Here is a 26,536-nt window from a genome sequence, read left to right on the forward strand (position 1 = left end):
GGGAATTGTCTTTGGACCACTCTCAAGACCGCTTAATTTTCCTTCATCGGTGAAATCTGAGGACTTTTGAATTTTCGTTTTGAGAGATGAAAAAAAAAACTGATCTTTGAATCTATTCTTGGCTCACGATACCATGAGAAAAGTAACAGAAGAAGGGAAGGATGGTGAATGTGTTATATCTCTTATTATTCAATACAATACACGACATACATGGCCTTATTATATAGTACAATACAATATATTCCAAACTATATATTCCTAGATTAGCTTCATTTTAATTGGTAATCAATAATCTACTTACCTAATTACTAGAACAAAATATATCCACAAGATAAGAATAATATCAAGGATATTCCTTAATATTATTCTTTACAGTCTTTGCGAGTTTCTTCTTCATCTTTACCAGTAAAATAATCGTCTATTCATGAAAATGTTCCTTCATTTTTCATGGTATTTACTGACTTGTAAATAATCTTATTGAAACAGTCTAATAATGGATTGAAAAGCCCCCCAAAAACGTGCTCTACGTGCTACCTTCTCAAGTGCTTTAAGAATCTGTTGATTGTAAATTTCGGGAGTTTAGTTAATAATGGTTTTGTTTCGAGTATGTTATAGGTGTTTGGCTTAAACAATACAACAATTTGGGGTTTCACATAACATTCAGTTGGAAATTGATAGAAAGAGAGAGGGAGAGGGAGATTAAAGAGCTAAAACAATTTGGGGATTTATTGTTTGGGATGTGAGTTGAGGGGAAAAAGAACAAGGATTTGTTGAATTGTTCAAGTGAGGGTAATATGGTAATTTCAGATAAATTGTTAGTTAAAGAGTCGGAAAATATGAAAAGTAAATGTCGGGTCAAATATACGGTGGTGATTGGGGAGTATACATGAAAGTCTGGGGTTATTTGTAAAAAAAGAAATACATGGTGGTTATTTGTAAAATACGCGAATACATGGTGGTTATTTGTAATTTATCCTAAATAAAACAAAGAGCCATTATACTGAAAGTCGAGAAGTCACAGAGATGAAACACACGGTTACCCTCTTCTCGTTGTTCAAAATATATTAACAACAATTATAGGGGATTGTTCAAAATAGATTGACAACAATTATGTGACAATATATTATTGAGTACAATATGGGGATATTTTAGAAGGGAATATCCATGGGGAGTTGAGCGGGAATAACACAGGTGTGTTATTCTTTAAGTATATAGGGGATTGTATATTTTTTATTTATAAAAAGTGATGTGTTAAAAGATATGTGAAGTAGGACACTGAATGAGACAACAAAGAGGGACAGAGGATCCCTACTGCTACTTTATGACCGAGTAATCTTAACAAATAGAAGACCCAACTCCTAAAAAGAGAGGAACTATCTGGGTTTTCTTATTTGGATAAATAAAGTAAGGATTTTAGTCACATGTCTCCATGTGGCTTGTTGGTTGAGACACTAGTGCATCAAACACAAATCTCTGGTTCAAGGCTTGGTATGCACATTATAGTGCAGGTGTTACTTTGTTAGATGAAGAAATGATGATGATAATAAATAAATAAAATAATAAATGAGGTATTCTCAAATACCTCCTTTGACTTTTCTTATTGCCAAACGCTACATTACAAAACCAATTTGACGCAAATTCCACCGGCAACAAATAAGCTTGATGCAAAATAGACAATCGAGAGTCCTATTCTCATTCTGTGAAATGTTGGGAAATTCAAAAAACAAAAAAAATTACTCCTTAAATTATACTCCCTCCAATTTCATTTATTATTCCTCTTTTTTTTTTTGACATAAGAAATAAGGGAATCAATTTGGACCACACAATACACATGACCCCACATCAAATTGATTGGGAATCAATTTGGACCACACAATACACATGACTCCACATCAAATTGATTTTGGACCACACAAAATTGTCCAAAAAAGGAAAGAGTGAACAATAAGGAAAGTGGATGGAAAGGGAAAGAGGAACAATAAATGAAATTGGAGGGAGTACTATTTATTTGAGAGGGTTAAAATTGGAAATGAGTATAAATGCCCCTAAGCGTATCTATCGAAGATGAGTACCATCCAGGTTGTAGCCTCTGATTTTCATTATTAAAATGCATCCTAAATTATTTAGGGAATCAGGCATTCAAGCTGGATATATATAAACAAGGCCAAAATAATTATTGTTGACTTGCAAATACTACTTGGTCTCACCCAACTCGTGCATCCCACAATGTGTCATTCTATATTGAATGCCATACATGAACTAATCTTGACTAGCTAACCAAGCTTTTTATATATTTCTCATACTAATATATATGTTCTCTAGCTTTTAACATTTGCAGATATACAAAAAAAATGAGGCAAATGGATGTCAAGCTTGTTGTGTTCTACTTCAACTTGTTGCTTGCTTCTTTTCTGGCCTCAACTGCCTATTCTAAGGTAACATTTTCACCTTTCATCCATTTTCTTCTTCTTATCGATTGCATCTTGCTATTTATTACAGTAGTACTGTATTTTTTTAATCCTATGATCATATTAACACAAATCTTAATTAAGCCCCGTCCCTACATAGAAAAAAAATGTCTTTAGTATTTCAAATAACCCATATCCGGGTCAGTTTCACTATTGTCGTGTTTACAATCATTGTAAACAAAAATTTGTGTTAGTATTTTTATCATATGTATGGAATTCTTGTATGAACAATACCCTTAATGGCCTTAATAGCCACCATAACAAATGACTGTAATTCTCGAAAATAGTCCCAACCCAAAATATTCCAAACCCCAACTAGCCGTGGTTGAAATGACCCGGCCAAAACCAAACCGAGACAAAAATGCGAGGACCGTTCTCCAAAATCAATGTTTAAATCAACATACTTCCATGACTTCCATTTAGTGACTAACAAGGCTGGGGTGACACAGGATCATGAAGATTGTACATACGTAATTTACGTGAAAACAGGGGAAATCCAGAACGCAGGGACATATGCAGGAGTGAGGCTTGAATTGAGGGACATTTACGTGAATCAAGTAAATGTCACAAGACTTTCATCTCACGGTGTTATGGGAAAGTGGTATGACTACTTCCAAAGAGGAAATCTCGACGCTTTTGCTGTTAAAGCTAAGTGTCTACAAGGTCCAGTTTGTAGCATGACATTAAGCCACGACGATGCCGGTTTCTCCCCAGATTGGTACGTTGAGTCGGTGGATGTTACCGCGATTTCACCTCATCGTGCTTGCCGGAAGACTAACTTCCCTGTCCATGGATGGCTAGCATTTAATAGACCACCTTTTAGTACAAGAAAGGGAGTTTATCTTTGTGATGAAATTGTTCATTTTGGTTCTAAATGTTCCTCTGAAAATTAAGTGAGCCTATATATTAAAAGTTGGGGATTTGTAATGATATGTTTTGTTCATTTTTCAGCTGGAAATTTATTGTGTTGAGAAATAAGAATTGGACATGATTTTTTTGTTCTTTAAGTGACATTATGAAACATTTATGGGCTGCGGACTGCGGTTTCATCGGCTGCTTTTCTTCTTTGCTCGATTTCTTTCTTCTTTTCCTTTCGTGCTTATTTTTCTTGCCTCGACTTGCTTGATGCATAGGCGTATCCAAGGGGCGTGCAGTGGATGCACCTGCACCCCCTGTTTCTTCAAAATAATTAAAAAGAACAGCGTAGGTGTTTCACTAATATTTAGTTGGTACAGTGGTTTGAGTCCCAATTTCTTTCCCCTGCCATTCAGGTTCAAATCCAACAGTAAGCATTTTATTTTTTTATTTTTTTGTGGTCTTTGGGTGGTGAGATTTGCTGGGCCATATCATCAACCAAAAACGCAAGCATCAAGTCCAACTTCTAGCCCATTTCATATATTCATAGCATTATTACTCCGTACAAAAACCCTCTTATAAGACCGTCCTATATTATTTGAGTTATATTAATTAGTACTTTTAGATATTTGGATGTATTCATGTATGAACCTTAAAAAATTTTATTTTCATTTAAGCAACCTTTATTACGATATGTTTAAGTGTTACTCTATAGATGATATAAATTGTTATGTTTTAATGTTATGGATGACCAAGATAAATATTTTATTATTTTATTATTTGTAGTGATGATAAAATAATATTTTCAATGATAAAAAACTTTCGTAGAAATCCGCACCCCCGTTATTAGAATCCTGGAGACGCCACTGGCTTGATGTGAGCATCATGGAAAATAAACTCCACTAACAAATTACAACCAAATGTTAAAATTACAGTCCTTCAAAACTATGCATCCAAGACAAGTCCAAAGAACCAAAATTACGATCAAACAAGTAAACCGGCATTCTACAATGATTCTTAACCAAAACCCCAAGTTTAAACATTAGAATAGGAAAAACTCGATATTTTCCTGCCTAAAATAGAAGTTAGTATTTAATGAAATTAATGATTACTCATTTCATAATTTATTACGATTTTAATTTTTAGGGAAACTAGGGTTTATGGAAAGTTAATACTCCAATATGAGCTGTAAATATCGTCTTACCATATTGTCGTAAATATCTTTCTTTTAATTGTGTACTTTCCTTCTCTTATAATTATTTCCTAGTCTTATAGTTTTCCTAAGTCCTTCTTAGGCTATTGTCTTGTAAATTAGTTATAGGTTTTGTAATTCCTTCTTCTTAGATTATATTGTCTTGTAAATTAGTATAAATAGAGGCTTTGTAATTCATTCAATAATACAATACAATTCATATAAACTCTTGTTATATTTTTGATTGACACAAATTTCAGAATAAGACGATCTCACACCCTGAGACCATATGAGACAGACCTTTTCTAGAAAAAAAAAATTCATTCATTCATTACTATCAATAAAAAAATATTTTTTATATAAATGGACCGTCCTACACTAACCGTCTCATAAAATAATTACTGTTTAACTAGATGAATGGAAGAGCAATAGATTATTATCGTAATAATATCATAGGGATAATTGTGATTTTCTTCGTACTTTAAATTTACGGTCTTGTAAACCCGGTGTATTGCTAGGAGAGTCACGGCCTAGGGGATACGATGATAATAGGAAAACACACACAACAGTTTAAGTAACAGTGTAAACCTTGGCACTTCTTAGCAACAATGTCACTAGATTCACCATTTCTTTGTCAGATATATGGACACTCGGACCGACATACAACTCGATGCGCTTCACATACGCAACGGGTACAAATGATGCTTCTTGATTCCAAACCATCTTGTTAAGGTCATCAAGTAGTTGTAACAAAAAAAACTAATAATTTCGGACAATATAGCGTTAAACCTATCGCTTTAAATATTTCAGACGAACACATAGTTAATTGAAGACGAGTCAAGTTAGGGAAGATAATAATAGTCATCCTGGTCCTACGCCATAAACTAATATCACATCGCTCCCTTTTTTTCGGAAGAAAAGAATATAATATTAAATAAATTAGATAGGTTCAAGTACATCACGGGGCCGGATCTGGGAAAAGCGGTTCGATGGCCGACAGAAAACTAATACTCCATAGTACAGTACGAATTATTAAAGGAGCAAAGTCCCAATTAAAACACCTATTACAAGAGCTAGTATTGTCTACGGAGAACTTGGCGATTGCATCCGCAACTCCATTATTAGCTGACCTCTTCTCAAATATGATCTTCAAATTGGTGCGAGTCCACCCAATACAATGGCCGTCTCGGCCATCTCATTTATTCTTCCAAAGTAGATTGACTAAATGAACACGTACTATAATTATGCTATCGAATAATTAGGACCACCTTGAATAGCACTTGGAGAGCCTGTTATCTTATTCAGGCGTCGTCGTTACTATTTTAATAACAGTAATCGTAATCGAGTTTGATTTGACAACGTGAAGTATCCTCTACACACTTAACTAAAATTTCGTAAAACTGATCTTTATCCAAACAATCATCGTTATTAGAACGAGTGTAATATCCTCTATATCCACTAATGAAGAGCTTCTCTAAAATCGGGGCACTTTTTAACAACCATGTCAAAAAATTCAACGTTCGTTTTTCAAGTCCAACGTCACCCATTCGCAACTCTAAGCGCTTCACATATTCAACTAGCACAAATATACCCTTTATATCCCAATCATTATACGCAAGGGTTAATGAAGGGTTATGTAATGCAAGTAGACCAAATAATTATTCATAATCAAATTACCCAACAAAAACATTTGAATTCGACTCAGACACCTAAATTTGGAACGAAAAGACTGATTTTTTGGAGACTTGTACTAGAATTTAGTGTTTCACTCAAACTCTCTTTATCATCTACCAGAATTTACTGCATAGTGAATATCATAAAATAATTTTTTTTACTTAATGCCTTTGTTGCGTACGAAGTAAACCCCCGGGTATATGTGTTAGCCTGCAAACCATATACACCAGGTTAACCATCCGAGCGTGACACTAGACTCGAATTAATACACAAAATTGCTTTGAGAGAGAGGTTACATATGAGAGTTGCGCCCATGTTTTAATACTAGACTACTGTTGGGGAAGCGTCCTGTAAACCCGGTGCGGATAAAAATATAGAGAGACAAATTAGTTTATATTGGTGAGAATACTTCTTGTTCTAAAGGAGAGAAAAGAGAGTGTTCAACATCCATTAGAGATAATAAGAGTGAGATAAAGTTTGAGAGGGAGTGACAATACTAGTACGTGATTGTACTCTATGAAAACTTTGTAATTTCTTATTAGTGAATTAATTTGTCGAGAGAGCCGTGGTTTTTCCCTTAGTTGAGAAGGGTTTCCACGTGAGAAATTGTGGTGTCACTTTATTTGTCCTTACTTACGTTCGTTGTGTGTGTTCCTTTGTAGTATCGTTGTTGGGTGAGATTCTTCCCGCACCGGGTTTACAGGACGCTTCCCCAACAACTACACCCTTGCGAGCTTGTTTAACTTTTTTTATTATCATTGTAATTAAGCTTAAGAAAAGAGACTCCGCATACTCTAGCCGATTTAACAAAGAACAAATCAAAAAATCATTTACTTGATATAAATGAGTAGATCGATAGTTACCATTTCTCATGATAAATTGTTCCGAATCTTTATTCAAAAAATAGAGTCTTACTGTGTACTTTTACGATACGCGTTAAAAAAAATTACAATAATTGTGTAGCCAATAGACAGACATACCTTATTGACTTATTGTAAAAACTTATCCTTGAACTAATCACTCTAGCTTATATCCTCCTAAGAACTTGATTTGGCAATGTGAAGTGTCCTTGGCACACTCGAGTAAAGTTATGCGAAATTTGCTCAAAGAATCATCGCTAGGACGAGTGCCACGTCCACTGATTACAAGCTTCTTCAAAACCAGAGCACTTCTTAACAACCATGTCACAAAATTCAACGTTTGTTGGTCGATTCGAACGGTACCCATAATCAATTTCAAGTGCTTCACATGTTCAACTAGCACAAATGTAACCTTTGAATCCCAAACAATATCGTACACGGTAGAAAAATGTAACACAAGAACCTTTAAATTGGGACAATGCAACATTTGTTGTTTTAATGTTGCCATTAATAACTCAAAGGAGTTAATTTCAAATAATGAAAGGTTTGTCAAATTAGGGAAGACAATCTTAGTAGGGCTATTGAAAAGATTGAAAATTGAATCGAACGTCCGCATTGATACAAACAAAGAATTAGCAATAAAGGAGAAATTCTCCAATATTGGAGCATCAATAACAACGTCGATGTCTTCAAGGACCGGCGACATATCCAGAGTTATACGCAATCGCTTCAAACTCTTACTTGATATTGACACCGAAAGAATTTCACCCTTTGGCTTAACGTAAAGGGAAAAGCACAAGTATACGAGCGATGGGCAACTACTTAATATCCGTCCCAAAAATCCGTAATCAACCGAACCAAGGCTAAGTTTCTCAAGGTTTGGAAGAATAATGGGATTTGAAACAAACCAATCATAGTCTTTGACAAAGAATAATGATGACAAGTGAAGTGATACCAACGAATTAATTTGAAAAACGCTACGCGGACAAACTCGGTCAACAATTTTAGAATAACCAAGCATTGCCATGTGTTGGATGTTACAATCACGTAGTCGACGAGCCCATGAGTCTAAGATAGGCTTTACACAAGGTTCTAAATAGAGGGAACGGGCAAGCTCAATACTAAAGGTGTTCATAGAAGGTGTGGTGAATAATGTGAAAAGGTTATCAAGAATGTTCCAAACCTCGGAAATATTGTATTCAACAGGTATGAGTAATTTGATGTTGAAATCACTGGTGGTAATCGTGACGGTGGCGCCTCGAGGAAACTTGAGGTCGGAGATAATCTTGGCGATAATGTCGTCCGGAAGGGAGTTCCATCTATTATGTTGTAGCATTGCTTAGGTTTTTTTTTTCCTTTGTTGATCTTGGAGAGGATGGGGTTACGGCAAGGCTAGGTTATCAAGAATTAATTTGAATTAAGGTAATACTCCGTATCATATATAATATTATATTTTCTTTTTTTTTTTTGCAGGAATAATATTATATCTTCGTATTGTACTGTATCTTATATTCTTTTATTCTTGCAATATTTTATCTAGATTTCTCTTCAAACTTATGATAATTTGTAGAAATTTTTCGTTTGTTTACATAATAAGGAAAGAGACATTAATAATCTTTCTCTATTATCATAAATTAAATATTGAATCTTTCTCTATTATCATAAATTAAATATTGAAGACCAAAACGTCCTTGGCTCTGTTTGATACTCGACAGATTATAATTAGCAGAAACAGATTGGTCAAACAGATTAAAAATGACAGATTTGATTGGCATGTTTGACTAGTATATCATAATTAGCAGATTTAGTAAAAGTGTTTGATAATTAGCCGGTTTAGATTAATAGATTGTTGTGTATATGTGTAAATTATAGACATATTATTAGTAAGGGTTTTTCTATCCTATGCCCACTAGGCATAGGATAAGAAACCAAAAAGGGAAAGAATTAATGATGTTTTTATGGGAAATTGCAATATCTTATCACTTTACAAGAAAAACATCATTAATTCTTTCCTTTTTAGGTTTCTTATCCTATGCCTAATGGGCATAGGATAGAAAAACCGTATTAGTAAAAGTGTTTGATAATTGCTTCAATTACTAGTGGCCAACAGCAAGCATTTTACTAGGGAAGATAATTGTCTTCTTTGGACCACGGCTGACCCTCGTATTATATGCTTCGAGTTCAAGTGACTTGACGACATTTGAGACTGAATCTAACATTTACATTGATAATGTGGACATCGTAGAATAATTCAATTTATCCAATATTGGAGCATCGATAATAACATCAACAATGTGGACATTGTAGAATAATTCAATTTATCCAATATGGTGGTGTTTATCGGCTTTGTTGAATGTCTAAGCTTATAATTGGAGATTGATAAGGAACGGCAGTGTATTTAAATTTTATTAGGATTTGGTATTAGGTTATTTTAAGATTATGGTTAGGCAATTCAAAACCAAGTATTTTTTTTTTTGGAAAATAGACGAACTTAGATAAATAGAAAAGAGTACAAAGTGTCAGCTACATCAAGGCGGTGGGTCGGGAGTCAATGGCGTATTTACCAATACAAACTACAAAGTCACTCGTACAGCCGTACAGGTATCTAAACTTGGAACGAAAAGACTAATTTTTTGGAGACTAATCTTGTACCAGAATTTAGTGCTTCACTCAAACTCTCTTTATCATCTACCAGAATTTACGAGGGTTATGTGATAGCCTGCAAACCACATACACTAGTCACCAGGTTACTATCTGAGCATGACAGGCTCGAATTAAATACACATTAAATACCTGAGACCCATAAAAATTGCACCCATATTTTTAATCACTAGACTCCACCTTTGCAAACTTGTTTAACTCTTTATTATCTCTTCTTTATCATCGTACCAAGACTCTATAAGCAAATAAAAGAAATTTAATGACATTTCCCATAAGTAGGGCGTAGGGCAATGGATGTTTGAGGGCAAACATTCAGAGCTTAATCAAAGAATAAATCAAAAAATCATTTACTTGATATAATTGAGTAAATCGATACTAAAGTTGCAACAATTGTATAGCAAATAAACATACTTTATTATAAACACTTATTATTCTAGCTTATATCCTCCTAAGAACTTGATTTGGCAACGTGAAGTGTCCTCGGCACACTCGAGTAAGGTTTTGCGAAATTTGGTCAAAGAATCATCGCTAGGACGAGTGCCACGTCCACTGATTACAAGCTTCTTCAAAACCGGAGCACTTCTTAACAACCATGTCACAATATACAACGTTTGTTGGTTGATTCGAACGGTACCACAAGAACCTTTAAACTTAAAGTGCTTCATATGTAGAGTTTGAAGCGATGACATAATAGATGATATAATCGATGATATAATAGTCACTGCCTAGGGCGATAATAGGAAAACACACAGTACACAACAGTTTATTACGCGAAATCTACTCAATTAACTTTGTGATGTCTCCGCGATGACAAATCGACCAAATATTACTTCTTCTTTGCCGATCAGTCCCCTGTTACATTCAAAGTTTCGTAACTTTAACCCTAAAAAGTCAAATGAACAAGTCTTCGTTAGGCCGTTTATATACTCCTAAGAGTTCGACTTGACATCGGGATGTAGCCTGAACACAGTCAAATAAAGCTTGGTAAAAATGAGGAGGTTTGGCCAAGTAAAACCTATAAGGGTCGTCGTCTGCAGTTAGAGTAAGCTTTTTCAAACCCTTGGCACTTCTTAGCAAGAATCTCACTAAATCCAACATTCCTTTGCCAAAAAGATCGTCGAAACTCGTACTTGGATCCAACTTTATGTGCTTCACATGCTCAACCGGTACGAATACGGCTTCTTCATTCCAAACCATCTCTCTAATCTTGTAAATCTTATCAAGACGTAACTCAAAAACCTTTAATGTAGGACAATGTAGCATTAAACCTATTGCTTTGAATATTTCTGGCGAATATATAACTAAGCTTAGATGAGTTAAATTAGGGAATATCATTGTCGTCTCCGAACCAAGGTCGATCCTCCCCAAAATTACACGGACTTCGACTTTAAGAGACTTGACGTCCGAAATTGAATATAACATCCGCATTGAGAATATGGTAAAGGAATAATAATCCAATTTCTCCAACATTGGAGCATCAATGATAAAATCATGGATCGAAAACACTTCTACCGCTATACGTAATCGCTTTAATTCCTTGCTTTTAAGTGATACCAAACGGTCCTCAATCCTATCAACGGACACGGACAAATCTTCGAGTGATGGGCAATTACTTAATAACCGTTTCAAAAATCCATAATTAATCCAATCTAGAGTTAGTTTCTTGAGGTTTGGAAGTAAAATAATGGAACGAGGAACACTCGATTTAATCCTGTTATCACACAAATTCAACTTGAGTGATACCAAAGAATGCATTTGAAAAAAAATTGGTGGATACACTTGATCATCGGAGCGACGGCGACGCAATGCTTTAGCCGTCAAGTGTTGGATGTTGCAAGCACGTAGTTGACGAGCCCATCTATGCATGATAGGCCAGCAACGAGACTCGTCATAGTGAGCAGGGTGAAGATCGAGACTGAATGTGTCGATAAAGGGTGGAATGAACACGGTAAAGAGGTTATCGAGGGTGGTCCAAAACTCGTATAGATTATAGGTAGGTGCGTCTTTATCGGCTGTATGTTTAATGGTAAAACTAGTATTGGATACAGTAATGACGGCTTTATGAGTAAAGCCGACACGGGAGATTATGTCGGCGAAGATGTCGTCAGGAAGCGAGCTCCATCTATTAACGACCGGAATGGCTTTACTCAACATTGGATTTGTTGAATGTCTGCTTGTGGGGGTTGATGAAGAACGGCAGGGTATTTAGGTTTAGGAGATTAGATTTGACTTTTGAGTACGTAGTATTAGGATTTATGTTACTTTATATCTTCGGTTGGGTTGGGTCGGGTCCATTTAGGTTTCAGGTCCTAATTAGATTTAATATCCCAATTATTTTAATATTTTATTTGCCTATAATAGTTTTATAGTTTAATATGGTATTTTTGAATAAAAAAATAATTTAAAGTCGGTTTATTATTTGGGGGTCTAACCCTTATTCTCCCCTATTATTGCTTAACTATCTTATTAGTTATATATTTTGTACTTGGTAAATTAGTCATTCGGTGAGATGGGATGTCGAATTCTCTTCTACTTTTTTCATGAAAAGAATTCGTGTTGATTAGAAATTAGGATAATGAGTAGGTCTTCAAGTTACTTTGATGATGAGATGACTTTGCTCGGAAGAAAAGAATATAATATTAAATAAATTAGATAGGTTCAAGTACATCACGGGGCCGTGTCTGGGAAAAGCGGTTCGATGGCCGACAGAAAACTAATACTCCATAGTACAGTACGAATTATTAAAGGAGCAAAGTCCGAATTAAAACACCCATTACAAGAGCTAGTATTGTCTACGGAGAACTTGGCAATTGCATCCGCAACTCCATTATTAGCCGACCTCTTCTCAAATATGATCTTCAAATGGTGTAAGTCCACCCATTACAACGACCGTCTCGGCCATCTCATTTATTATTCCAAAGTTGATTGACTAAATAAACACGTAGTATAATTATGCTATCGAATAATTAGGACCACCTTGAATAGCACTTGGAGAGCCTGATATCTTATTCAGGCGTCGTCGTTACTATTTTAATAACAGTAATCGTAATCGAGTTTGATTTGACAACGTGAAGTATCCTCTGCACACTTAACTAAAATTTCGCAAAACTGATCTTTATCCAAACAATCATCGTTATGAGAACGAGTGTGATATCCTCTATATCCACTAATGAAGAGCTTCTCTAAAATCGGGGCACTTTTTAACAACCATGTCAAAAAATTTAACGTTCGTTTTTCAAGTCCAACGTCACCCATTCGCAACTCTAAGCGCTTCACATATTCAACTAGCACAAATATACCCTTTATATCCCAATCATTATACGCAACGGTTAATGAAGGATTATGTAATGCAAGTAGACCAGATAATTATTCATAATCAAATTACCCAACAAAAACATTTGAATTCGACTGAGACACCTAAACTTGGAACGAAAAGACTGATTTTTTGGAGACTTGTACCAGAATTTAGTGTTTCACTCAAACCCTCTTTATCATCTACCAGAATTTACTGCATAGTGAATATCATAAAATATTTTTTTTACTTAATGCCTTTGTTGCGTACTAAGTAAACCCCCTGGTATATGTGTTAGCCTGCAAACCATATACATCAGGTTAACCATCCGAGCGTGACACTAGACTCGAATTAAATACACAAAATTGCTTTGAGAGAGAGGTTACATATGAGAGTTGCGCCCATGTTTTAATACTAAATTACACCCTTGCGAGCTTGTTTAACTTTTTTATTATCATTGTAATTAAGCTTAAGAAAAAAGACTCCGCATACTCTAGCCGATTTATCAAAGAACAAATCAAAAAATCATTTACTTGATATAAATGAGTAGATCGATAGTTACCGTTTCTCATGATAAATTGTTCCGAATCTTTATTCAAAAAATAGAGTCTTACTGTGTACTTTTACGACACGCGTTAAAAAAAATTACAATAATTGTGTAGCCAATAGACAGACATACCTTATTGACTTATTGTAAAAACTTATCCTTGAACTAATCACTCTAGCTTATATCCTCCTAAGAACTTGATTTGGCAACGTGAAGTGTCCTCGGCACACTCGAGTAAAGTTTTGCGAAATTGGCTCAAAGAATCATCGCTAGGACGAGTGCCACGTCCATTGATAACAAGCTTCTTCAAAACTGGAGCACTTCTTAACAACCATGTCACAAAATTCAACGTTTGTTGGTCGATTCGAACGGTACCCATAATCAATTTCAAGTGCTTCACATGTTCAACGAGTACAAATATAGCCTTTGAATCCCAAACAATATCGTACATGGTTGAAAAATGTAACACAAGAACCTTTAAATTGGGACAATGCAACATTTGTTGTTTTAATGTTGCCATTAATAAGTCAAAGGAGTTAATTTCAAATAATGAAAGGTTTGTCAAATTAGGGAAGACAATCTTAGTAGGGCTATTGAAGAGATTGAAAATTGAATCGAACGTCCGCATTGATACAAACAAAGAATTAGCAATAAAGGTTAAATTCTCCAATATTGGAGCATCAATAACAACGTCGATGTCTTCAAGGACCGGCGACATATCCAGAGTTATACGCAATCGCTTCAAACTCTTACTTGATATTGACACTGAAATTGGCTTAACATAAAGGGAAAAGCACAAGCATACGAGTGATGGGCAACTACTTAATATCCGTCCCAAAGATCCGTAATCAACCGAACCAAGGCTAAGTTTCTCAAGGTTTGGAAGAATAATGGGATTTGAAACAAACCAATCATAGTCTTTGACAAAGAATAATGATGACAAGTGAAGTGATACCAACGAATGAATTTGAAAAACGCTACGCGGACAAACTCGATCAACAATTTTAGAATAACCAAGCATTGCCATGTGTCGAGTGTTACAATCACGTAGTCGACGAGCCCATGAGTCTAAGATAGGCTTTACACAAGGTTCTAAATAAAGGGAACGGTCAAGCTCAATACTAAAGGTGTCCATAGAAGGGGTGGTGAATAATGTGAAAAGGTTATCAAGAATGTTCCAAAACTTGGAAATATTGTATTCAACGGATATGAGTAATTTGATGTTGAAATCAGTGGCTGTAATCGTGACGGTGGCGCCTCGAGGAAACTTGAGGTCGGAGATAATCTTGGCGATAATGTCGTCCGGAAGGGAGTTCCATCTATTATGTTGTAGCATTGCTTAGGTATTTTTTTTTTTCCCTTCGTTGATCTTGGAGAGGATGGAGTTACGGGAAGGTTAGGTTATTAAGAATGAATTTGAATCAAGGTAATATACTATGTATCATATATATATCGGATTTTCTAACATGTACCCTTAGGGCACATTATTATATTCTTTTATTCTTGCAATATTTTATCTAAGATTTCTCCTTCAAACTCATGATAACTAGTTTGGAAGCCCGTGCGTTGCAACGGGCTAATTAACTTAGTAATAAAAAATTAGTTATAAGGTCTTAGGCCCTGTTCTTTTGGACTTAATTTCAGCTCCATTCGATTCGATTGATTGATTCACTCCATTCGATTCGATTCGATTCATTCACTCCATTCGATTCGATTGATTCGATTCGATTCGATTCGATCGGATCGATTCGATTCGATTGATTCGATTGATTCATATTAGTTTATTTCAACATTACTATTATTATTCTTATTGATATCATTATTATTTTTATACTAATGTATTTACTATTGTTATTATTATTATATTATTTTTATATTTATTATATTACTATTATATTTATTAATAATTAATTCGTATTGTTTATATTATTATATTTATATTTAATACATTTATTATTATTATTGTTATTATATTTATTATTTTATTAATATATTTATTATTATTAATATTATTCATAACATATTTATTATTATTATTATATTTAATATTATTATATTAATAAGTTATTATTTAATATTTATTATTTTATTAATATACTTGTTATTATTAATATTATTAATCACATATTTATTATTATTATTATTATATTTAATATTATTATGTTAATAAGTTATTATGTTAGACCTATTATTATTATTATTATTATTTATTTTTTAGTTATTATTATTAATATATTATATTATTATTAATAATGTTATCATTTTTATTACTAATATATTATTATTATTACTATATTTATTATTATATTAATATTTTATTTTTTATATATCTTATTAGATTATTATTATTATTATTATTATTATCATATATTAATATATTATTATTATTAATGAATAATATTATAATAATATTTATTATTATTATTGGTATTATTTTTATTATAATATTTATTATTATTATTATTATTATTATTATTATCATCATCTTTTTATCATTATTTCAGTTCAGTTCAGTTCAGTTCAGATCAGTTCAGTTCAGTTCAGTTCAGTTCAGTTCAGTTCAGCTCCATTAAGTTCAGTTCAGTTCAGTTCAGTTCAGTTCAGACAATTTCAGTCCAAAAGAACAGGGCCTTAATATTAACATCTTATGTCTAATCATTTATTTATATATGATCAAAAGTCAAAACATCTTATTTAAAAGACCGCAAAAGATGTTGGGTTGATACATAAGTTCCAATGATGCCTCATGTTTATAATCATAAGACCACCACATTTTATGTTAATCTTTCGATGTGGGACAATTCTATTATTTTTATATAATTCCACATTATTTTTCAATGTGGGACATATAACATACTTCCTCCATTCAACTCCACTCTACCATATTTCTTTTTTCATCCATTCAACTCCACTCTACCTATTTCCTAAAAAAGAATGACAAATGACCTTTTGTCCTCCTACCTCATTACTTATTTACAATATTTAACACTCATACCCCACTACTTTTACATCAAACTCCACTCTTTTTCACTCATACCCCACTTATTTACACCATACCTCATTACTTATTTACAATATATTCCACCCAACCCCACCCTTCTTAATATTTGTGCAAAACACAAATAGGTAGAGTGGAGTTGAATGGAGGAAGTACTAAGAAGTACACAATTTTATATATGTACAAATTATATGAAATCTAAACGCTAATGATAGCATTTTTACCACGAATCAAATTATGTTATTTTCATAATTTTCTTCATGATATTTTTTTGCCAAATGAAATATAAAAGTTTTTATAGAAAAAATAGAAACATCACTTGAATATATTATAGGAAATATTAATTATTTATAATACTTTCCTAAATTAATTTTTAGGATCACCCCATCTTATGATAATTTTCTGATGTGGGATAATACAACTATTTATATGTAGTATCTTTAATATTAAAAGGTTCTCCACTTTATTTTTTACATCGAAATATATTATTTAATACTTCCCTAAATTAATTTTTAGGATCACCCCACCTTATGATAATTTTATGATGTGGGATAATTCAACTATTTATATGTAGTATGTTACCACACCTACATTATTTTTCAATGTGGGACAAATAACATACGAAAAAATACACCATCTTTTTTGCACCTATTTCGATATCCAACCCGATTTAATAATGAGAAAATATTATACTATCTATTTATATTTCTACGTTTTTTCATTTTTTATCATAATTAAAATATGAGCAAATGATATGATTCAAATAACATTTTTTTCCTAACACAACTTTTAAGATGTAATTGAGGTAGCAATAAAATGTATAAACAAATGCAAACTATTTTCTTTTTTCTGGTGCAATTTTGATTAATGGTTAAAAATTATGATGTATTTTAGTTACTCAAATGTAATGAGGCATAATAATAATTACCTATATTTGAAAGTTAAAAAGATTTAATTCTACTATTTATCAAAGTAAAAAAAACTCATTATTGATTTGTTTATGGGTTCAAGATCTTTTTATGCAACACTTGATTGTATTATAATTCATAAATTTTCTATTTACAATCATCATTATATATGACACAATAATGACCAATTTATCTATATTTAACACCCATTTTATTTTTAAATTATGATTCTGTCTTAAATAAAGTTATTATACTATCGATTGTCTTAAAATAAACATTATAATATCACTAATATAGTAATATATAATCGCTTTTATAAATATCTACGTGATTAATATATATTTGTATGGTATTGTTGTAACAAAGGTTTCTCGTTAATACAAACTCTTATAAAAACTCTCTAAAGTAATATTTAAGCGATTCAAAAGATTTTTGATTGATACTCCTAAGTTTCAAATATTACTCCTATTTATAATCATGCAATACCTCACCTCATGATAATCTTCTAATGTGGGACTATTCAACTATTTATATGTAATATATTTACCACACCTACATTATTTTTCAATGTGGGACAAACAATATACTTAGAATACACCTCTTTTTCGCATCTAATTCGACATCCAACCCAGTTTAATAACTAATAATATAATTTTTCAAAAAAAAAAAATTATGTTACTTTTTTGCTAAATGAGACGTATAAGTTTTTATATAAAAATTATAACATCACTTGGACATAATATAAAAAATATATATCATACCATGGAGATAATGATATATAAACTCTTAAGAACTCTCCAAGACAATGCTTAAGAGAATTAGAAGGTTTTGGGTTGGTATTTAGGTTCTAAAGATGTCTTCTATTTATAATCATATGATCACCCACCTTATGTTAAACTTTCGATGTGGACAATTCTATTATTTATACGTAATATATTCACCACACCAACATTTTTTTAAATGTGGGACAAATAACATACTTAGAAATACACCAACTTTTTCGCACATAATTCGACATCTAACCCGGGTTAATAACAATAAGCAAATACTATACTCCCTCGATTTAAGACCAAATATAACATTTCCCTTTTCTTCATTATTCATGAACGAATAGAATCTTTACGATTCCTTGCAATATGTAAGACAAAATATGGTCATTTGGGATCTTATTTGATTCACGTAAGTACAATGAGAATATCAAATTTTTAAATTTTTTATAATTTAAACTTAAAGATATTTACGTTGTAATTTGTGACTTGGCAAGTGTGTAAATGAAAATGTTGTATTGGGTCTTGAATGGAGAGAGTACTATTTATTAATATTCATACGTTTGCTTTTAATTTTTTTATCATAATTAAAAATATATGCAAATAATATGATACTATATACTAATGCTACCATTTCTTTTAACAAGAATCTATTATAATATAATTTTCATAATTTTTTTTATAATACTTTTTTTGGGAAAAGAGATGTATAAATTTTTATATAAAGATTATAAACATCACTTGAATATAATACATAATATAGAAAATATATATATCATACTGTGAAGATAATGATATAAACTCTTAAGAGCTCTCCAAAACAATACTTAAGAGACTCAAAAGGTTTTTGGTTGGTATATAAGTTCCAATGATGACTCCTATTTATAATCATAGGATCACCCACCTTATGTTAATCTTTCGATGTGGGACAATTCTATAATTTATACGTATTATAATCACCACACTAACATTGTTTTTCAATGTGAGACATATAACATATTAAGAAATACACTATCTTTAATATGCGCAAATCATATGAAATCTATACTCTAATGAAAGCATTTTTTACCACGAATCTAATTATATTATCTTCATAATTTTTATAATGACATTTTTTTGCCAAATGAAATGTTGAAGTTTTTATATAAAAATTAGAAACTTCTCATGAATATAAAATAGGAAATATAAATATTATAATAATTAAAAGATTCTCCACTTTATTTTTTATGTGGAAAATATTATTTACGAAACTTTCCTAAATTAATTTTTGATGATGTGGACGCTTTAGAATCGCTCGAAAAAACTCTCTTTTATGTATATATATAGATTTTTGATGATGTGGACGCTTTAGAATCGCTCGAAAAAACTCTCTTTTATGTATATACTAGATTTAATGCTCGTGCGATGCACGGGCCACTTGTATTATTCTGTCTCTTGAAGCACCATTGATTGTCAAGTTATAAAAGAACCATTACAAATGTCAACTCCCGCCTACTAAGAGACTCGATGCAAACGCCAACTTCAAGTTAACTAAATTATTCATCCTAATACACATCTAGTTCACTAAAAGTACTTGAATAGTTAAGACTAATTCTACAAAATATTAATTATTATGACTTTGAGATGACCAAATTACGCACCTAAGTACATTTCACTGAAAAACTTATTAGTTGAAATTCACTTTTACTAATCATTATTAGTAAACCTGTATGATTTCCTAACTTTTACTCGTCACTTTTATTCGAGAGTATGATTTCCATTTGATCATGTAGATGTACATTCTGGTTCAACAGAACATATTATGTTTGCACAACTCTAGCTTAACAATCTCTATGCTCTTATTATTAGTATATAATATGATTTTAATAACTCATTAACTTGTTATAACTTGAATTAGAGTATTAACACGGGTTGAATTGCCTACAAACACATATGTTAACATTATACTATGCAGTCCTTCCTGGTTAAGGATTAACAGATTGATATGCAATGAGTGCAACTGTTAACAATTCTAATTCTAATGCACAACAAACACCGATTATTTTTGTATTATACTAACTTATGATCACTTTACGTTAAGTATATACTTAGTATTTTACCCACCTTTTTTATTTGACTCTTAGAATTTCATAAATAATGGAGTCTCTCTTGTCGCTCGAAAGTAATTCGTAGAAGATGGACTCTTTATAATCGCTCGAAAAAACCCTTATATTGTGGGACGGTCTTATTTTATATAAAGAAAACTCATTTTTATCAACAAATGAACTGTTAATTTACAAAAGTTATCTTCTCTAAGACCGTCTTATTTTATAACTTGTGATTTGACAAAACTGGTGTATTATAATGTTAAAAATAAAATCTTTTGAGGTTTTATACCCTATTCATATACTCCGTCTATTTGTTCGACATGGAAGTGAGAAATTAGTACCTATTTTATTGTGAAATAAAGATTATCGGGTATATTCTGCCGTTAATTGATGTACTCATGGCTTTGAATTTTCTCTATGCCCAAGTGATTGACAGCATCTTAAACTACAATCTCAAATTTATACTCTGGCCACTCTAGATATGCAAATTATAATATTGTGTGAAAATGAGTGTGTGGCTATATTCTGTGACACAGATTAACAGCAAAGGAAGACGACTGCATGAACCAAAAAGCGTGAGACTGCGAATGTATAAAACGATAATGCAAAGGCTTTTCCTGCAAAATAATGGATCACGAAGCGAATCGTCATACACATTTACATAATATGAATAGACATTGATAATTAAGGAAATCGATATAGTACCCCTTGTTTAAATACGTTGAGCACCAGTGTAGGGAGTATGTCGCTAAGAGTTTATCATAAAAAGATCACATCATATATACCATTACCTACCTCATTATTCTTAATACGAATTACACGGTAACAATCAAATGCAACTGGAGCAAACATGATGCGAGTCCGTCTTAGTTATAACCTACAATAAGAAAAAATTACTATTAGGAACTTGTCGTTAAAAAAAAGCTACATAAGAACATGATGGTAAACTAAATCAAAAAGATACTCTAAAGGATTAAAACACTCATATGATATGATTTACGTAGTTTCTTAATATAATAATAAAAAAACACCCGTATAATTTATATCAACCTAGACAATTTTGTATACTATATATAATGAGTATGTTGTTGTAGCCTGGTAGGTCTCTAGAATAGAATATTGATGGCTTTTGTAATTTGATCTCTTAAATGCATGAGAAGTTAAAACACGATCAAATACTGCAATCGTAATTTAATATAATTAACATATTTTAAAATAAATAGGTAGTTATTAAAACTTGGACTCTCTGTAATCGCTCGGAAAAAGTTTCCTTTAATAATATAGATAGATATATAGATTTGTAGAAATTTCCGTTTGTTTACAAAATAAGAAAAGAGATATCTATTATCATAAATTAAGTATGTGTTTGGCCACACTTTTAAAAGTGTTTTTTCATTACATAAACACAAACTAGGACAAGCGCTAATTTTTAGAAAAACTAAAACTGCTTTTTTTAAGCCCGAACATCAAGAGTGTGTTTGGCCTGAATTTTAAAAGTGTTTTTAGACTTAAAAACACATTTTGGCCAAACACATCATTATTTAAAAGCTAAAATAGAATTTCTCAAAAGCCAAAAAACCATTATTTTACCCATAAAAATAGAAGCAACAATTTGTTGTTTCTGCTTTTGAAAAACACTTTAAAAAAAAGCTTGAATAACAAAAACTCATTTTTTACAAGTTAGGCCAAACATACTCCAAATTTGACCCCTAGAAATAGAAGCAGCAAATAGCTACTTCTGTTTCTACTTCTGCTTCTTATTTCCTTTCTTATTTCCTTTTAACCGATTGCAAAACCCTAACAAGCCTCATCACTAAAATTTGTTTTATGATCTCATACTTCAATACAATTTTCAAGCAAATTATACGAATTCAATCATTGGGCCGTTAGTATATGAAGTTGTCCAGGGTACAAGCTACTATTTCTTATACTCCATATTTTTTTTTATTTCTCCGTCTTAACATTAGAACGGGTCAATTATAATACCATTTGAGCATATAAGATAAATCTTTTGCATTTTCGGATACATTATGTGTTTGTCTTATTCTAATTACTTGACTCGACTCATACCTAAGACGGATACACTTGTCTTAAATAAGAATTTGGTAATTATAACTTATTTTTATAATAATAATGATAATACTACAAAAGGCGATACTCTATTTTATACATGTATTAATTTTTGCAGTGTTAAAATGACTTTTTTAAACAAGTTAGGCCAAACATTAAAAAGTTATCAAAAATACTTTTATTATAAGCTTAACCAAACACACCCCAATTTCTAGAAAAGGAGTTTTTGGAAAAATACTTTTGAAAAACAAAAACTATATTCTAAAAACTTGGCCAAACATGCTCTAAATATCAAAGACCAAACGTCCTTCGACCTGTTTAATATGGGCCTATGTAATCCTAACAACTTACTATATTTTTGATTAGCACAAATTTCAGAATAAGACGGTCTCATACCGTGAGACAATGTGATCGAGACAGACCTTTTTTAGAAGAAAAAAACAAAGTCAATCATTATTACTATCAATAAAATAGTGATTGTTTTATAAATGGACCGTCCTATACTAACCGTTTCATAAAATAATTACGATTTGATTGGATGAATGAAAGAGCAATAGATTATATATTATAGGGATAATTGTAATCTTCTTTGTACTTTAAATTTACTGGTCTTGCAAACCCGATGTATAGCTAGGAGAGTCATGGCCTACGACGATAATAGGAAAACACACACGACAGTTGGTCTCTAGCTTACCCAACTCTAATGCCCGGATTTGGCAACCTCCCGATCCTGAGAAGTGTCCCTGCTTTGGAGAAGCTGATTCTGTATGCTAAGTCTTCATACACCGACTCGGCTAGATCTTTTTTCAAGCTAGAGACGATTGATTAATTATTATCATTACAACTTTATAGGGATAATTGTAATTGTAATCTTTAACCCTAGAGAGTAATCGAAAAACACAATAGTTTATAAGTAAAATTGAATAAAAAGATAGCATAGTAATTTTATTTAACTCGAAATAAAAGATCAAACACCATAACTTGATTAAAGGAAAAAACAAAATCTATTCAATTAACCTTATTTGTGATGTCTATTCTTTGCCGATCAGCCCCTTGTTGTTAGTTCCGTTCAAAGTTCCGCAACTTTAACCCTAAAAAGTCTTCCTAAGGCTGTTTATCTACTCCCAAGAGTTCGATTTGACATCGGGATGTAGCCTTAGCACACTCGAATAAAGCTTCGTAAAAGTAAGGTTTGGCCAAGTAAAAACTATGAGGGTCGTATGCATTTATAGTGAGCTTCTTCAAAACCTTGGCACTTCTTAGCAAGAATCTCACTAAATCCAATAATTCTTTGCCAATACAATCCAACCCCGTACTCGGATATAACTTTATGTGCTTCACATGCTCAACGGGTACGAATACGGCTTCTTTATTCCAAACCATCTTTCTAATCCTGTAGTAGTAAATCTTATCAAGACGTAGCTCAAAAACCTCTAACTTAGGACAATGTAGCATTAAACCTATTGCTTTGAATACTTCAGGCGAATATATAACTAAGTTTAGATGACTTAAATTAGGGAATATCATTGTCGTCTTCGAACCAAGTTCGATCCTCCTCCAACTTGCACTGACTTCGACTTTAAGAGACTTTACGTCCGAAATTGAATCTAACATCCGCATTGAGAATATGGAAAACGAATAATAATCCAATTTCTCCAACATTGGAGCATCAATGATAAAATCATTGATCGAAAACCCTTCTAGCGCTATACGTAATCGCTTTAATTTCTTGCTTTTAAGTGATGCCAAACGCTCCTCAATAGTATGAACGGACAAGGACAAGTTTTCGAGTGATGGGCAATTACTTAGTAACCGTTCCAAAAATCCATAATTAATCCAATCTAGAGTTAGTTTCTTGAGGTTTGGAAGTAGAATAATGGAACGAGGAACGCTCGATTCAATCCTGCTATCACACAAATTCAACTTGAGTGATACCAACGAATTCATTCGAAAAAAACTTGGTGGATACACTTTATCATCGATGCGACGGCGACGCAAAGCTTTAGCCGTGAAGTGTTGGATATTGCAAGCACGTAGTTGACGAGCCCATCTATCCATGATAGGCCAGCAACGAGGCTCGTCATAGTGAGCAGGGTCAAGATCGAGGATGAAGGTGTCGATAAAGGGTGGAATGAACACGGTAAAGAGGTTATCAAGGGTGGTCCAAAACTCGTATAGATCATAGGGTGGAATGAACCATCGTTCGGTTGCATCGGCTGTATGTTTAATGATAAAACTAGTATTGGATACAGTAATGACGGCTTTATGAGTAAAGCCGACACGGGAGATTATGTCGGCGAAGATGTCGTCCGGAAGCGAGCTCCATCTACTATGGTGTCCCTTAGCGACCGGAACGGCTTCGCTCAACATGAAGAACGGCAGGGTGTATTTAGGTTTAGGAGATTAGATTTGAGTACGTAGTATTAGGATTTATTTACGTTAGTTTTATAGTCTAATATTGTACTCCGTATTTTAGAATAATAAAAAAAAAAAAAAAAAAAAAAAAATCAAAGTCGGTTTATTATTTGAGGGGTCTAACCCTTAATCTGATCTATCCATTCTTTTGGTTTAGCCTTGCCTTAATCAAATTTTATATTTGTGAATCATCATTATCATTGAAATTTACTATAATATCATGGCCATCCTCCCTTTACTAGGTTCGCATAATTTGACGTCTTTGGTCAATGGTTTTGTACCTGATTGAGATATGACGAATTTGATTTCTTATTTGACTTTTGATTTTGTATTTTCCTTATTTAAATTGTGGTTCCCTTCGACGTGACTCCGTGGGTGAGTATCTCGGAGTTTTACTCCTCGAGTGTAGATTAGGTTTTTTTAAAGGAACATTTGACAGTGTGTCAAGTTGTCTTTTACGATCTAATATTAATTTTTCTAACCGGCTTCAAAAATATTAATTGATGTCCCGTTTGTTGAAGAGGATGCATTTGGTAGATTTTCATCCTACCTTTTTTTATATCTTGTGCAGATGAGTTTATTTATATGAGTTCATTGCTTCATGCACTGGTCAACAAGTCCCATAAGAAGAGTATATAACTAAACATTGTCGTGTAGTTAAAAGATTAGATATCTTACACCTGGAGGCTATAAGATTAGAGAATTATAGTTTGGCTCACAATCCGCAGTGGCGAGTCGGCCATGTAAAAGTGCTTTTAGAAAATTATAGTTTGGCTTATAGTTTAACTCACAATCCCGCAGTGAGGAGCCGAGCATACAAAAGTGCCTTTAGAAGTTTATAATTTGGCTCACAACCCGCAGTGGCGAGCCGAGTATACAAAAATGTCATTAGTAGTAGTATGAGGTAGAGTGAGCCATTAGATACTCTTTGAGCTCACAGGATACAGAGGTGTACACATAAATTTTGTGGTCAGTCGTTTTCTTTTTTTATTAATTAACCTCTTAGTCTCGAAAAAGTAAAGTTTCTTACTTGCTAGCACTTGAATTAACTTCTGGCCAAACCATTTTTGTAAAGACAAAATAAGTTCATTAGTTTTATCATTGGAAATGCTAAACTAAAGAATTCTCGTTTTCCTTCTTTTGCTTTTAATATTTAAATTGTTAGAGGTCGCTTATATTGAGGTAGTGTCGTCATTTGACGGTTTATTTTCAGGTGACTTCCGTTTCAGTTCAAAAGATTTTCAAGTCGAGATTTTGATTAAAGACCTTGTAAATGTTTTATATTTCGTATCATTTTGTATAAGAACCATTTTGTGAAGAGACTTTGTATATTGATTTTAATAACCCCGTATTTTGGCGATTTTTTAATGTAAATGTAATTTTTAATTTGGTTGAAAATCGGGGTGTTACATTGGATCAAGCAATTTTGGGTCACTTTCGGATCTTAGGTCAGTGTTATCTGATCCGGTTATTTGGATCGGCTCAGAGTTTGCCAGGTCTGTGCACAATGACTAATTTACTAAGTACATGATATTGGAGTAAATTATCAATTACACTCACACTTAATCCATTTTTTTTAAATTACTCCCACGTCAATTTTTTTAAAAAAAAATTTACACCCAAATTAATTGCTCAAATTAAATTTTACACCCAACATCATTTGCAGGTGAAAAAATGTATGAAGTGATGATTCTGCCCCCGCATTTATAACTCTGAGTTTTGGGATAACTTTTTTATCTACT

The 26,536-nt window shown here is 32.6% G+C and overlaps 2 protein-coding genes across 2 annotated transcripts; both read right to left on the reverse strand.

The window, feature by feature from the left end:
* Positions 1 to 13,718: 13,718 nt before the first annotated feature.
* On the reverse strand, positions 13,719 to 14,885 carry LOC141612956 (putative F-box/FBD/LRR-repeat protein At1g78760). The gene has a single exon (XM_074431704.1). It carries the CDS (start codon positions 14,883 to 14,885, stop codon positions 13,719 to 13,721), a length of 1,167 nt encoding a protein of 388 aa, XP_074287805.1.
* An 8,598-nt stretch (positions 14,886 to 23,483) lies between these two features.
* Positions 23,484 to 24,749, reverse strand: LOC141612957 (FBD-associated F-box protein At4g10400-like). The gene has a single exon (XM_074431705.1). The coding sequence runs from the start codon at positions 24,747 to 24,749 to the stop codon at positions 23,484 to 23,486; it is 1,266 nt and encodes a 421-aa protein (XP_074287806.1).
* Positions 24,750 to 26,536: the final 1,787 nt, after the last annotated feature.

The sequence above is a fragment of the Silene latifolia genome, chromosome 11 (genome assembly GCF_048544455.1).
Source record: "Silene latifolia isolate original U9 population chromosome 11, ASM4854445v1, whole genome shotgun sequence".
Classification (NCBI taxonomy): Eukaryota; Viridiplantae; Streptophyta; class Magnoliopsida; order Caryophyllales; family Caryophyllaceae; genus Silene; species Silene latifolia.

Bases quoted from the DNA above. Each gene is read 5' to 3' on its own strand.
- LOC141612956 (XM_074431704.1), bottom strand. From the start codon at position 14,885: ATGCTACAACATAATAGATGGAACTCCCTTCCGGACGACATTATCGCC.
- LOC141612957 (XM_074431705.1), bottom strand. From the start codon at position 24,749: ATGTTGAGCGAAGCCGTTCCGGTCGCTAAGGGACACCATAGTAGATGG.